The sequence below is a fragment of the Orbicella faveolata genome, unplaced genomic scaffold (genome assembly GCF_042242905.1).
Source record: "Orbicella faveolata isolate gen_17 unplaced genomic scaffold, um_ofav_v1 contig_36, whole genome shotgun sequence".
NCBI classification, from domain to species: Eukaryota; Metazoa; Cnidaria; class Anthozoa; order Scleractinia; family Merulinidae; genus Orbicella; species Orbicella faveolata.
In genome coordinates, this window is record NW_028301565.1 from 6902752 (window position 1) to 6918096 (window position 15345).

Consider the following 15345-nt stretch of genomic DNA (forward strand, 5'->3'; position numbering starts at 1 on the left):
GTACTAGGACCGGACAGATGATCAGTGCTAGGACCGGACAGATGATCAGTGCTAGGACCGGACAGATGATCAGTGCTAGGACCGGACAGATGATCAGTGCTAGGACCGGACAGATGATCAGTGCTTAAAGGGGACAGATGTTAGTGATAGGGACAGATGATCAGTGCTAGGGACAGAAGATCAGTGCTACTGTAGGGACAGATGGCCTATCAGTGCTAATCAGTGGTGGGGACAGATGATCAGTGCTAGGGACAGAAGATAAGAAGTAGGGACAAAAGATCGGTAGAAATAAATATAAATATAAATCAAGACCTTACAAGAATACGTAACTGGTGTTTCGATAACCAGTTACAGTTAAACCCTGACAAGACGAAGCTCCTACCGTGGCAGTAAACTTGGAGTCGCTAGCTAAGACTCGCAACTTCAAGCTTTCGTTCCTTGGAAAACAGCTTGTTCCAGTGGAGGCTTCCAGAGACCTTGGTGTTATATTGGATACAAGTTTAACTTTTGATGATCATGTCACTGCAACTGTCGCTTCTTGTATGTCGCGACGTATCGACTAGGCCAGATAAACCGTGTTAAACATTGTTTTGACAACTGCACTTTAATTATTATTATCAACGCGTTAGTTTTCAGTAAACTTTTTTATTGCTCTTCAGTATGGAGCAATACTTACAATCTAATATTGCCAAACTCCAAGCTGTTCAGAATTTTGCCTGTAGAATCGTTAGTGGGTCAAAGAAATACGATCATGTTACTCCCATTCTCAGACAACTCAACTGAGACCCTGTTAGGGGTAAATTCCGACAAGCGACATGGCCTTGAAACGGCGACATGACAGCTATGAATTGGCGACAAACGGCAGACTACTCCAGCGAAATAGAGAAGGCGACACCAATGGCAAGATAGACCGACAACGAATTTCGGAACTTAGAATGCAGTGATTGTTTTAAACATCTGAGTCGAAGTGAAGACGCATTTCCAGAGTTTTAAATGTGTTTTCCTCTCTCACGCGCAATGTCCACGGGTCGTGAAACACAGGCTTTCTCATATATGCTAAAACGTCCACGTCGTATAAATCGAGTCCGTCATTGCTGAGTATTTTTTCTCACTCTCAGCTGAGTGAGCAGTGCCCGAAAACGCCTAAAAACACGCTTAAGGAAAAAGGAAAGAGATCTTCGACCGTCTGCTTCATATTTTTATTAGTGGGTCACCAGTAAAAGAATATGAAGCTGTATTATCAGCAAATGGCATTATGGAAGGAAAATAGAGACAGGGGAAAGTTGCCAAGGTCTTCTCGTCTTCAGCAGAAGATAAGGGTTACGCCAAATTCAAAGGATGATTATAGATAGGAGAGATTGTCTGATTGAGGCTGTAAAGATTTCGAGTTAAAGAACGGTTGTTGAACATAAACATGGTAAAAATAGTCATAGGTTCGATTGTACTTTAGGTCCAAATAATGACTGGAAAATGGCTGAAAATAGCAATTCCAAGCGCCTAAATTTCAAAATTTCCTGGGAGGAGCATGCCCCCACGTCCCCTAGGAGGTTAGCAACTTCAGCACTCGAAAGCATGCCCAAGCCCTTAGAAAGCATGCTCCCAATATACCCCCAGCATGCCCTCAGCCCTTTAGAAAATTTTGAAAAATTGAAGTAGTTAAGAAGTCTTTTCCTTCATTCTGAGTCGAAATGTGATGCTTTAACAGTAACCATAAAGTAATCATTAAACCTACTGACCGGAGAAATGCTGGCTCTGCATAAGAATTCCTAGTGCTGAAAAGTGTTCGAAGCAAGTGCAAAGCATACAAGGAGTAAATTATACCCAAAGAGATACTTAATTATATATGTACTTGACTAAAACAGCAAGGAACCTTCAATGCATGAGAAATAATAGTTTCAGCGTGAGAGCGCAAGATTGAATTCGTTTGCTTGAGCCTCATGCTCAATGTGTGAGACTTGAGAGCACTGTGTCGGTTTTTTTTTTTTTTTTTAATAAACAAAGGTATTACGATGTGTTATACGTGTAGCTTCGTTTTAATCGAGCAAGGTCAAATTCCCGACACAACTCCTCTGAGACGAAATTCCGACCGGCGACATGAGAATCTTGCGAAATGCCGACATGGCTTTTGGCGAATTTCAGACAGGGGCCATGGGTACTCCCCCTAACAGGGCCTCTCAACTGGCTCCCGTGAAACAACATATGTATTATCGCGATTCAATTATGGCATTTAAATGCATGAATGGCCTTGCTTCGGGGTATCTATCTGATCAGTTAAGCGTTCATCAATATCAACACGCAAAACTAGAAACTCACAGCTGTTAAATATTCCGTTATTTAAGACCGCAACTGGCCAAAGAACTTTTTACTATCGTATGGTATCTCTCTGGAACGCTCTGCCTCAAAATATTAAGTTAAGTTAAGTTAATCGTTAGCTCATTTTAAGACCTTGATGAGGAAAAGACTCTTAATGGATAGCTAACTGAATTTATCTAGTACGGAATACTTTAAATCTTCTAATTCTTTAGCTTCTATTAGATTTGAATTTCTTAGTGCATTTTAAATTTTATTCACATAGAATTAATGTTATTGTATTTTATTGTTGTTTGTTACATATTTCACTGAAAAGCCCCTTGGCAACGTGGAATAAACGTATGTATGTATGTATCGGTGTCCATCTCTTCAGTGTAGTTTACACGGAAGTAGAATACTCAATGCACTTGTGCAGACATTCGCCCATGAAGTATATACCTGCTTACTTCCCAAGCTACTTCCGCACAATTTGAAAAGAAGTGGGAAAACTGTGAACGGTTTTCGCTTTCATATGAAAACGGCTTCAAATTCTCTAGTGATGAATAATAAAAAGGATAAAATACCTATAAAGTACCTAAAAATACCTTGGGACACGTTAGCCCCTGCACGTACAATGCGCTGTTGGAGCGGCTACCAAGCCTAAGCAGAGCATAATACAAACAAATCAACATCGATCAGACGTGGCCACAAATTCCAAAATGACTCGGTTAGTTTATTTCTTTTTACTTTGTCATCTTTCCAGGAGCTCGCTGTCGAGGTCACCAGCCTCGGAGGATGTCTTGGTAAAAGACAATATATTTACTACTAATGAACTTTGGGACATGAAGTCTTTGCTCAGCCAAGAGGAGACTCTGTGGACTTTCAAGTCTAATGAACAGAACAACATGGACCCAGGAAGTCGAGCCGAGGTTTTTCCAGCGAAATCTTGCTACTGTTGGTCTGCTAACCTAACTTCTCACACTTTTTCGAGGTCACCAGCTTGGAAAAAACTATCACATGCATTGTCATCTCACCTTAGAACGCAGGGTGATTGTAAGATACTTGAAATCGAAGGCCAAATCAACATCAAAGCAAAACACTATTGTACCAAGCGGTTTAGTAGTAATGTCGACAGCAGCTATATTGTTGTTATTTTTCTTGTAGAGAATTGGAGAAAAAACGCTTATGGTGAACTGGTTGTTTATAAGGAGGGTGAGATTCTGAAGGCTGTATATCCCAAGAGAGGAAGAACTGTGATCTTTCCTGCCTCTTTGGAACATGTACTCAAACCTCCAGCAATTGACTTGTCAGAACGCTTGTATTTAATGAGAATTCACCTGTTATTGTCTGATCAGAAGAGGCAATCAGGTACTGAAAGCAGTGAACAATCAGCTGACAGTTCCTCAACGACAGATTTGACAGATTCTTACCCTTTTGAGCATTTTGCTAGTTTCAAACTCTTACACAAAACTGACACAGCTCCTAGTGAAAAGCTAGACATCAAACAGTTTATCACTAGAAATTTTACAACCGCTGATGGTCGTAGTGTCATTGTCTTGGATAACATCCTTCCCGCTAGGGAACTCAATGCCCTAACATATACAGTTGTGAATAGTGGATATAATGACAATGCTGCTGATGCAGATAGTGGAGATAACGTACAGTGGATTATGGCATTTGAAGTTGAAGACTTCGTGCAAACTACCCTGTGGCAGCTGGTCAGTCAGATTGTAACTACTGTATCAGGAAAGGAAGGTTATTATCCTTATGACATTGGATGCAATAACATCCAAAGTAGTGATACTACAACTATTCACACAGATTGTGCACATTATGAGGATGAATATACTCTGCTAATTTACCTCAATCAAAACTGGACTGAGAACCATCATGGCGAGACGGTGTTCATGAATGATATGGATGGAAATGAAGTCATCTTTGCAGTGAGACCAAGATATGGACGTATTGCTATTTTCCATGGGACAATCCCACATAGCGCCCGACCACCACCATTGACATATGAAGGTATGGAACATTTTTTATGCACCTTTTTAGACCAACTTTAGGAGGTCTGGTGTCCTCATGGTTAGTGCACTCAACTCTGGATCAAGTGGTCCAGGTTTGAGCCCTGGCCAGGGACATTGGGTTGTGTTCTTGTGTAAGACACTTTACTCTCTCCCTGATATAAGCCTCCCCCCTACCCCATTTATAAGCCCACCCAAAACCCCCTATTATGTCATATAAGTCCAGGGCTTTTGTAAAGTTTTATTCACTTACAATCAAATGATTGGAATTTATTTCTGTGCTTTTTTTAACACTCCCATCCTTATCTAGATTAATTCATGACTCAGCTACAAATTCTGACAGGACCCATCTTTTGGCCCAAAGCCTCTTACAGTCAAACCAAGTGAAGCGTACCCGTCAAGATTACATTAATGGATTGATTATTTCAATATTGAACCCACTAGTCGTTCCAAGAATGCAATAATGAGTTGATTATTGGAAAATTGGATCCACTAGTCGTTCCAAGAATACGGCTAATGGGTTTAATGTTCAAAAAAGTAAATTTAATATTGATTTCTGAAATGACTAGCGAGTTCAATATTCAAATAGTCAATTCATTATTGCATTCTTGAAACGATTAGTGGGTTCAATATTCAAATAATCAATTCATTAATGTAATCTTGAGGGGTACGCTTCACTTGGCTTCACTGTAACATTTGAAATTCTGAAAATTCTGAAAGTACTGAATTTGGGAGTGAAAGGTGCTTGTCTCTGCAGATATCAAATTGCTTGATTATAGTTGAAATTAAGGTGAAAGAGCCACCAAAAAAACTAAACCAACACATGACTCCTGGGCAAAGTTGAACCAGTGAGCATAGTGGTGAGAGGAGATCTTTCCCTACCGTATCTTCTATTCCCCTGATTATCAGCCTCAAATTCATGAGAGTATTCATCTTTCAGCATCAATGTCACATTTGTTAAATGTCCTGTTTATTCATCAGGTGCAAGGCTAAGTTTTGCAGTAAAGATGTCACCATCTAAAGAAATTGCACTACGAAAGTCTACTATGATGGAAATCGATGTTCTGCATGATGCTTTGGACATTTTGCAAGGAGATGAAGCAGAAAAACTGAAAACAATTATTCATGAGATTGAGGAGGGAAAATTGGATCAAGAAGCAATATTTAAAGTGACAAAAAAGTATGAAACATGGATAGAACTACTGAAAAAAGATCTTGTGACATGAGTTTTTATGACATCATTATAGTGGAACCAGTTACCAGCTGTCACCAAATCCTTGACCTCGACCTCGACCAGTGGTGTGAAGTTTGCAGGGCACCAGTGTATGAACTGTATATACTAACTCAAATTTTTAATATTAGGACTAGTTGCTTTTAGGACTATTTTATTTTATATGAGTATAAATCCACTAGCGTTCTATCAAGAATACCATTCTCTGATTGGCTACTCTACTCACTATCTATTCTGTGATAGATAGTGAGTAGTGAGTAAATAAAGTTACCTTACCTTGCCTTACCTTTCGATATAAAATACACTAAGCACTAACCCCTTAATGTCTGCCCCCAAGGGAAGTAGTGAGTACTTTTGTTTCCCCCGAGACTCTTAACGTTGAGGGTCAAGTGGAAACAAATCTCACTGTTTCCTTAAGTGTTTTATTATACTTCTCAACTCAAAAACTGAACAAACTGCCAACAAATTATTTGCTTGATGTCAGCTGGCACACAAATTTGCAGCAGTTTCAAGGTGCACAACCTGATCCCGTGTGAGACGAAAGTTACCAAGTTTGTCTCTGCGCCCTAAAGAGTTATTGAATTTTGACCCGTGACGCGAAGTTTGAACTTAAGTAGTTTTTAATATGCCTAATATCGCTGTAGCGTCATTGAAGAGGGATACAGTTAACTTCCACGGAAGCTAGCCAGCTGGACTATTTTTCGTAATGAAGATTTATTAGTTTTATTCAAGAGTTAATTCTGCAATTTTGGGAATAAGTAGAAATGGAAACTTCGTAGTGTTGATTAGAATTTGAAGTACTTCCCGCTCGTAGTGTATGTTAGAAGTTGCATTGACATGTTGACTTGGGCAAATGGCGTGTAAAGGATGATATATGGGCGAATCTGACAGTCATTTCGCGTGGTTCGGTGTAATAAAGGAACAGAACTTTCGTGATATTTTAAAATATCTGAAAACTTTCAAGATATTGCACAATTCCGACACCAGTAATAAGCACTCCTGTAGGCCTTTTAAATGTTTCATTCGCTAAGTCTCTTCCAAATACTTTAGTATTAACTGAGGCGGACATTGTATACCACACAAGTGAATAGTGCTTTTTACGCATTCTGATTGGTTAACTCGGAGGAGATAAGTAATGTACTCTTCACCTCCGAGCAGACGAAGAGAACCAAAATGGCTTTGCGTTTAGCCTCGCGGCTCGGTAAATGTCCATCACTATTCACATCCACCGCTTCGGCGAACAATTGCCGTTAACTTTTATCGTAAATTTATGGTATTCGTGTTGACATCATTATCGATTAAGAGGGTCTCCACCAGAAGTTCGAGTAAGAAGTGGACAAAAACTTTATACCAAGATTATTTACATCATTTGGCAAACTTCTGTGCGACTGTGATAAGTATCTTTCGATAGCTTCTCAAAAAAGATCATTTCAAACAACACCAAATGTCGAAAACAAATTTTGAAGCTCATATGAAAAACTTGAAAGTACTGGTGAAATGAAACTGATGGTGAAATTTTACCTGTGTTTGCACAATTTCTCTGAACTTTAAAATTTATTTTCTCGAGTTCCCGTGGGAAATTGCTTTCGGTGTTATTTCAGGCAACTACTTATATCTTTAGCTTTAAGAAATTGTAAACAGGACTGCAAAATACTTTGGTACAAGGTTTTTTGTCCACTAAAAGCTGAAATTGCTCCATTTCCTATCCGGCGGGTTTTGTCTTAAATTTACAGGGTGTTCTGCAACTATTTTGAAACTGTCTCGAAAAATTACCCGGCCAATCTCTTGATCGATTGTAAACCTCCTGAATGGCAGTTTTCTTAAGTTGGTGTTAGTGTAGAGAGCTTGGTACTACATCAAGACAACATCTATGACATTTGATGATTATTTTCTTTATTCTCATCACCTGCCTTTTCACATTGTATTGAGACTGGAAGGAGACATAAGTTGTTTATCGCTGAATAACAAATGAAATCTCGAGATCGTCACTATTTATGGGCTTCAGTTGAGGATCTTTTCCAACAAGAGACGCCGGTTAATTCGCAACGGACGATTCAGAAAATCCAGCTGACAGAAACTTTGGCAGCTGAAGAAGACATGCCTAAAATGCTATTGTTATAAATTAGAAGGCTAACCAGGAAATCTCTATAATCCCAGACGAAAATGTTGCACCAAAAAATGGGGCACCAAACAAGTTGTCCTCTTCCCCAACTTTATGCAACGCTGAAAATCAGGCCGTATTTTTTCCCTATTAGTTGGAAAAAACCGCGACAATTTGCTACATCAGTGATTAGAGGGGGTAGGGGAATAAGGGGATACGTCGTCCAGATTAAGTGTCCCAACAACTTTCGTCTGTGATTGTAGATTGCCTACTTGTTTACTGATCTTTTAGCTGTCTTAAGGCCTTGCATTAACAGGCCAGGCGAGAGATTTTACACTTCTAACGACTAAAGCAAGGTTGTAGCTAAGTTGAACAAGAAGACGTTTCTTATAAGGCTGCAGGGTGTGGTCGACGGAATGATCTCCTTGCCCAGCCCTACTTGAGTCTGCTTTTCAAAGTGCAACTAGAGCTAAAACCTTAGTCCTTCTTAGCCATTGCGTACAAAATGAAAAGAAGTATGTGCTAGTGATTCACAGCGCTGAATGTCCTTAATGTAACGAGAACTAAACCTTGTCTTCTAGTTACTTCTCTTTACGTTTCTCCTCTATCTCCATGTACGAAGTAAATCTTTGTGGTTGATTGCCATCGACAGTTTTTTCTAAATATTCCCACACGTATCGATTTTATGGCAAACACGGTCAAGGTGACTAAATTCGCAAAGTAAATATGACTTTCTGCTCAATCATTTAAGTGCGCCGACTACAATTACAAAACACCAAAACAACACGAATTTCACTTAGTAACACTACATAGAAGATAAAAGCAAGAAAATAAAAGCAATAGTCCGACTTTAAACGCAGTGATAGGTTTTTGCAAATAAAAGAGTCCTGGTCGGTGAAAACTAAAGCGATACATAGTTCATACCCAATAAGCTCCTACAGCCTACACTGCCCACACATGCGCACAAGGTCTTTGAATACAGTCGAACCTCCACTAATAAACGGTCACCTCCCTACAACGGCCACTTTTTTGGTCTTGGCGGAAAGTCCTTACATTCATTTTAATTTTAACCTCTCTACAACGGCCACGACTGACGAACGATGCATACTAAGCCTCATTTTTGTGTTGCAAAAGTCACCAAACTTGATATTTCGCTTTGCATACGCTTTTTGAAAAGAAAAATGTTGCACACCCAAAAATACAGGTGTCATATTACACCATTACCTGCCCATAACGCACACCTCTCTACAACGTCCACTTTCCTCTGTCCGCCGAGTGGCCGTTGTGGAGAGGTTCGACGGTGTAAATAACTTCAAGTGCCACTACTAAGTTGAAAAATAATCCCTTGTTTCACAGGTGATGGAAGTTGACGTGATCGCATGATGTTTGCCCTAATTGCATCCCTGTACATGTACACATGTGTGTGTACACCGGAGATGATTAAAACTGATAAAAACGTCGAAAATGGATTAACACTTTGTTCTCTTTAACATCGTCAAAACTTCCCGTGGAAATGTATCTTTCTTGTTACTTAATGGGTTAACATTGACCGAAGACACATTACAACGCACGTTTTCTGTGTAGTTTACATGTATTTGTGGCCAGTTTAAAAAAGGTTTCGATTTTGTTTGGTAGCTATGGTGAAAAATGATTTTTTGGACATAGAAAAAAAAAAATACATAAATGAGCGTTAGCTATGGTTTTTGTTGACCATCGATCGTCGCCTGCTGTGTTAAACGTTTACATTTAACAAAGTTAGTCAAACTCATTAAGCCTTAAAACAGTCATTTGATCAGTTCCTTATGATCATGAAAACTTTTATAGGTTTGAAAACAAATAAAAACCGATTTGTTTATCGTTTAGTTGCAATTTAAGACGCTAATGGACCTTAAGCTGTTTAAAAGGAGATGTCGCAGTTTATAGCTGGGAATTGACGAGTTGTAATACACCAGAGTGAAAAATGGCTGACTGGCCCAATGACACATCCACTGAAGGGCCTTCTTTCTCGATCCCTGCTTGGTTCAGCTATCCGACATGGTCTCCTTATATACCAGGAACGGCAGTTCTGGAGTATTCCAAGTGGCCACCGATTATGCCGACACCAGAGCCAGAAAATGCACTCTTCAAAAACATCAGTCTGGCTGTACGAGTGGTCCTCTTCATTGCCTGTTTAATAGAAAACAGCATTGCCATTTATATTCTGTGCAAGAGCATCAAGAATGGGAGAAAAATGTTTTCACAGTACATTCTTATCAACATGGCGTGTGCAGATATTTTGACGACCCTGCTATTACACCCGGTAGAGTTTGTCAATTTTCACCATGGTAAATACATCTGGGTTGTTGAAGGTCCCCCCGGTGATGTTTTGTGTAAGCTGTACCGCTTTCTTTTTCAAATACCTGACAGGGTTCTTATTCTCAGCCTGGTGGCTCTGGCTTTCCATGTGTCCAGAAATTTGTCTTCCAAAGGCCGAAAGGAACACACAGGAAAATTCAGCGCAAGATTGATAGTTTTCTTCTGGATCTTCGCCGCTACCCCGTCGATCATGTACATTGCAATAGGCAAGGTTGAAAGCAACTTCTGCTATGTTGATCCGACTAAAGAGGACACACTTATTATGATGGACAAAATTCACTTGTTCGTGTTTATGGTGTCAGGTGATGTGATTTTGACGATTCTAAATCCTGTCGTATTTTTTCGGGTTAGGCGGAGGAAGAGAGAAATCAAGCGCAAACGAGAGGCAAGGAGGGCTGGAGAAATGAAAGAAGGGGGCCGAAAGAAGTGTATCGGGGACAAGAAATATGCCAAAGTCGAGCAATGGAGAAACGACGCCCAACAGGAGCCCATGTTATCGAACAACGGCTGGTGCCAGCCAGATGGAAAATATTTTCCTGCTGGAGCGATCCCGCAACAACAGAATAATTCAAGCAACCCCTCTGAAACTTTGATAGAGATGTCCAATGGAAATAAAAACTTAAATGAAGTCGACGAAGCTAACGGCATGTATGACGTTCATGTTGATCAAGAAGATGATGGTACCATCAGTGTCGATGAACCTGACCAAGAAGAAAGTTTCGAAACGACGCGAGAAGAGGCGAAGATCACGGGTGTAGCATCGACACTCTTCGTCGTCTTATCGATAATCGAAATGATGTTTTGGTATGTATGTGTAGGTTCCGCTTGCATCGGCGGCGAATATTACGAATATGTGGCATTTGCCATTGAGATCGCGAAAGGCATCTATGCAGCCATCAAACCCGGAATTTACGCTGGCATCGACAAGGAATTCAGAAAGAGATACACCCAGCTGTCGCCCTTGGCCTGCTGCTGTTTTAGGCAGATTCGATGCCACAAAGAACCGAATCAAGTGGGAACTAGAAATAGTCTTTCTACCCAAATGAGCAACGTGTGAACACACCATGACTGGTCCAAACGATCTATATCTACTCATGTCTTGCATGGCTCAAGAAAAGCTGTTTCTGAATTATCGTAACAGTACCCGTCCAAGGAAAATTGACTTATACAATCCTAATCATAAATTACCTAAGCCTCGTAGGGCAAATTGGCTAGTAGCTGATCCGCATTACAGATAAAAGTTTGCATACAAACAAATCAAAAGTTATATATAGTGATCAAAAATGCGATTAACTAACATTTCCAAATTTCAATTACCTTGAAATTAAAGAGGACGCAAAATTAGCAGTTTTCCGGTCAGCAAGCTGAAAGTTAGAGGTTACGTTTAAGATTTTTGGCTGAAAGTTCACGAACAGGACAGTTTTAATCTATAGAATCGTCTCAACTATGATTTCGAAATTCAAGACAACTCTCCCCTCCAAACCCTTCCACGTCCTTCATCAGGGGCTTTGACGCACATCCTTTGATGGTGAGAAGTCAATCATTATACTTAAGCTCGAGAACCGGGCAATTAATCAACGTTAATCAATAGGAACTGTGGATCTTAGATCTCTAGGAAATGAGATTGAAATTTAAAGACCTATTTGCATAAGCAGCTTTTATAGAAATCGTTGTAGTCACGGAACCTCAATTTTGTTGTCCTTTCACGTTTCATGATCAGTCCTTCGGTTTTTAGTCTATTCCGTGTATATTTGTTGCAGTAATTAGTTTCGCCAGTTATTTCGGTTACGCGCAGCGTTCCATATTTTCGTGTGCATTTTTTGTCATCCGTTGTTTTTTTTGTTCTTTATAGCTTCTTCTGCCGTTAGTCTTTTAGTTGCCGTTGTCATTATATTTTGCGTTTAGTTGTCGTAGTCGCCACACAAATCTTGAACGTTTCGTAATTTTTCCGTCATTTTTGCTTGCTCTATTTATATTTCGTTTTGGTTTCCAGCTCTGTATATTTAGCTTGTTTATGTACATTTGTTTTACGCGAATCGCCAGTAAAAGTGCAAATCTCTTAGCTGTGTGGATTTCGATTGCAATCGTTATTCGAAGTGAAAGTAATTTTCCACTGAGGTGGATATACTGTTCAAGCAACGAAGAATTTACGTATACGGATCTTTACAGCTAGTTTAGAGTACTAATCAATCAAGCAATCAATCAAGCAATCAATCAAGCAATCAATCAATCAATCAATCAATCAATCAATTAATTAATTGATTAATTGATTAATTGATTAATTAATTAATTGATTAATTAATTAATTAAAGAATACTCTGTCAATACGAGCAATGTAAACTGGTGCCATAAAGCGCTATTATAAACCGAGAATCTCTGGATTAACCTCGTTTATCCATTTAAGTATGAGCTCTCGTAACTACAGGCTCAGGTCTATGCGAGAGATTTTGCTTTAAACTTAAAGGCTGTAGCAAAGTGAAACTGGAAGAAGTTTAATAGAAAGTCTGGTCGACGAAAGGTATTCCCTGCCCATCCAGGGTCCTTACTTGGAGTCCAGAAGAGTGCAAAACTTGTAATATTTTACACCAGAAGCTCTTTTACAGTGTCAATTCTGGTATTGTCATCTAGTCTGTCGATTTTTTTCTCTAAACAATTAAGTTCTGGCTTGATTTTTTCAATTCGGGTACTCAAAAGATTTATTTTTCCTCGCAACCTGGTGAATATTCAAGAGAACTAATTCAAAACAACTCACAAAACGTTCGCACAACACAACCGTGCCTGTGACTCATGCGGACTGCCTAGAAAGTTCCACTGAGACCTCCACGAACCTCGCTGTTCAACTGACATGATTTACTCCATATGCAAATCTTTATATCATGCCATAGAAAATGTAGCCAATCAGAATACAGGAAAGCAGTTGTATACTTGACGATATTACACCCAGCCTTCCTAACTTGCGCTGCATTAACTGTGTCGACCACCGTATTTCCATGACGTGGCATAAAATAGTTATGTAACACTTTCTCGTGGTATACCTTAGAATCTGATCCTACTTGTCACTCGTTTTTTCTTGGTATACACACTCGGCGCGTAAAGGCTCGTGTGAATACCAAGAAAATGACTCGTTAGATATTACACTCGAAAGCGTTGCACACCTACTCTGAGTATATATATCCCTTGTATACTAACATAAACATTTATCTCTTTATTTTCATGGGAACTCCAAAGATGCCTCCTCGGGTTCTGACCTCAGAAGTCAAATCCCCGAGTGGAAATAAATCAAATTACATGAAAAGAGGTGATTTACAGAGTTGAATGACCCTTGAATGTCTTTAATATAATAGGAGCTAAGAATCGTCTTCTGTTAACGTTTAACTATTGAACTAGGCAACACAAATCTCGGAGGTGGTCAAAAATAATGAAAACAACTTGATACAAGTTTATATCATGATACATGTTTTCAATGTTATTTCCTCTTTGACGCGTTAAGAATTCGTGCATTCTAGCACTATCCGTCCGTGAGACTTGAATCGGGTGAGATCAACTGATGTCTTTTATTCTGTCTTTTATCAGCCTCGAGCGAGATAAAAAAAATTAAAAGAGGTGGGAAACTGTCCTTCTCCTGTTAACAAGGTCAAATTCCACACAGTCCCCTCCCATGTCCGAGCAAAAGGTCTTTGTTACAAATGGACGCTAAGCGGTACTTGGAGAACGTGCTTAACTGCCGAAGAATATGGCAACTGCCTTATAGAACACTACCCCAAGCTCTTTTCTCTATTTCATTAAACGGTATGCATTAGCGCGTGCTTATTGAAAGAGCGTCGGGAACTTTGACCCACCAGACATGATGGAAAACAAAGGCCAGCGTTTTTTTTTAACAATGTGTAAATTGGGGCGTTCGAAAATACAGCATCCGGTGGTTTAGAAAATAATTATGACCACGGGCTTATTTGTCTGGTGGAGACCGTTAAAGCGGATTTCGCTCCAGTAAATAAAGCTAGGCTAATCCATTAAATATATCCGCTAGCGCTAATTACATTGGACCAACACAGGGGGCAGTCTGCGATAACACTATTATGGCTGTCTTCAACAAGGGTTATAGGCCACCTTGAATTGAATTTCTAGAAGCCGCTAAATTTGGCTATTTTCCCAAGATGATTTTAAAAATAGCGAGTAATTTCATGATACGTTAAATCTGGGCTTAATAAAAGTACTGTAGTCTCTAAAAATAGTTCAGCCATACCTCTTTAATATGGGGTAGATCTGACTGTCCTTATTATCGAGGTAGCCGTAATATAGAGGAAGAGATTATATGAATTCTGGTTTCGCCGGGACTAAGTTAACTGTCGTCAACCTAAAGGTGTCCGTTTTTTGACCTATTATGGAGTTTTCCGTGAGGAAAGGTCTGATTCCGGTATCCTTAGGCCATATTATAATGATGCACGAACACAAAAAAACACAATTGCAGAAGAAAAGACCATTAAAAAAAATCAAACAGCAAAAGCAAGAGTGAGAAATAGTTGCTTGGCTTGCCAGAAATTTATTTGATGTGCAACATAATACTTGATAGCTTGTCCCTGTTGAGGTTTTCGTTACTTGTTGCGACCATTTATCAGAGATTATTGTTATTTTTAGCTTAAATGCTATTCAGGCTTTCTTTTCTTTTTAGCCCCTGCTGGAATTTACTCCCCAGCAAAAATAAACATAAAAGCTCACAACGGGATGCTATTGTGATGCCTTGGCATGCATGGATGGTATATGAAATTGTCAGTAAATAGTAGAAAGGAATTTGTTTTCAACCAAGCAAAAGTTAATTCTTTTTGATCTTGTAACCGTTGTGAACTGATGCACGTTATATCATTTCCTTTGTCGGTTAATATATGTGATGTTTTTACTCCACTGTGCGTCACTAAGCCCTGTAGCACACCTTAATTCAAAGTCCATTTCTTAGTAAACCACAATTCGAGAAGTGGCTGGACTGGACAGACTGTGATAAACAACAAGCCGTAAATATTTCGGATAATCATTCAAAATTCCGATCTAATCACGAAAAACAGATGACCCGAAACCTAGCTCTATACTTGGTTCATTCTTGTCAAAAGATCTCCAGCTTAACGGAGTTAAGGGTAGTGACATAAATTAGAGGCTGGGTGTTTCCACATAAAGTTTCACTTAAACGAGTTCCCGGATGCGATTTCACTGTAAGAAAATTGAAAATCTAAATAGAAAGTAAGCAATATGTGAAACCATGTTAGACCAGTTGGACAACATTTAAACGAGTTTAAATGTAGGTGTGAACTGGGCTTGTCAGACAGGCTTTGAAGGTCACATACGTGAATATACTT

The 15345-nt window shown here is 39.4% G+C and overlaps 2 protein-coding genes across 2 annotated transcripts; both read left to right on the forward strand.

The window, feature by feature from the left end:
- The first annotated feature begins 2942 nt into the window (after window positions 1-2942).
- On the forward strand, window positions 2943-6490 carry LOC110063802 (uncharacterized). Its single transcript, XM_020770797.2, has 2 exons — window positions 2943-4314; window positions 5295-6490. Exons 1-2 carry the CDS (start codon window positions 3009-3011, stop codon window positions 5537-5539), a joined length of 1551 nt encoding a protein of 516 aa, XP_020626456.2. The 5' UTR covers window positions 2943-3008; the 3' UTR covers window positions 5540-6490.
- A 3070-nt stretch (window positions 6491-9560) lies between these two features.
- Window positions 9561-14462, forward strand: LOC149102132 (uncharacterized). Its single transcript, XM_089274647.1, has one exon. The coding sequence runs from the start codon at window positions 9606-9608 to the stop codon at window positions 11055-11057; it is 1452 nt and encodes a 483-aa protein (XP_089130773.1). The 5' UTR covers window positions 9561-9605; the 3' UTR covers window positions 11058-14462.
- Window positions 14463-15345: the final 883 nt, after the last annotated feature.

What these genes read in the sequence shown, in the direction of transcription:
- LOC110063802 (XM_020770797.2), top strand. Translation starts at nt 3,009, where the DNA reads ATGACTCGGTTAGTTTATTTCTTTTTACTTTGTCATCTTTCCAGGAGC. An exon ending in ACCACCATTGACATATGAAG is followed by an intron (nt 4,315 to 5,294) that starts GTATGGAACATT and finishes TTTATTCATCAG; the next exon opens with GTGCAAGGCTAAGTTTTGCA.
- LOC149102132 (XM_089274647.1), top strand. Translation starts at nt 9,606, where the DNA reads ATGGCTGACTGGCCCAATGACACATCCACTGAAGGGCCTTCTTTCTCG.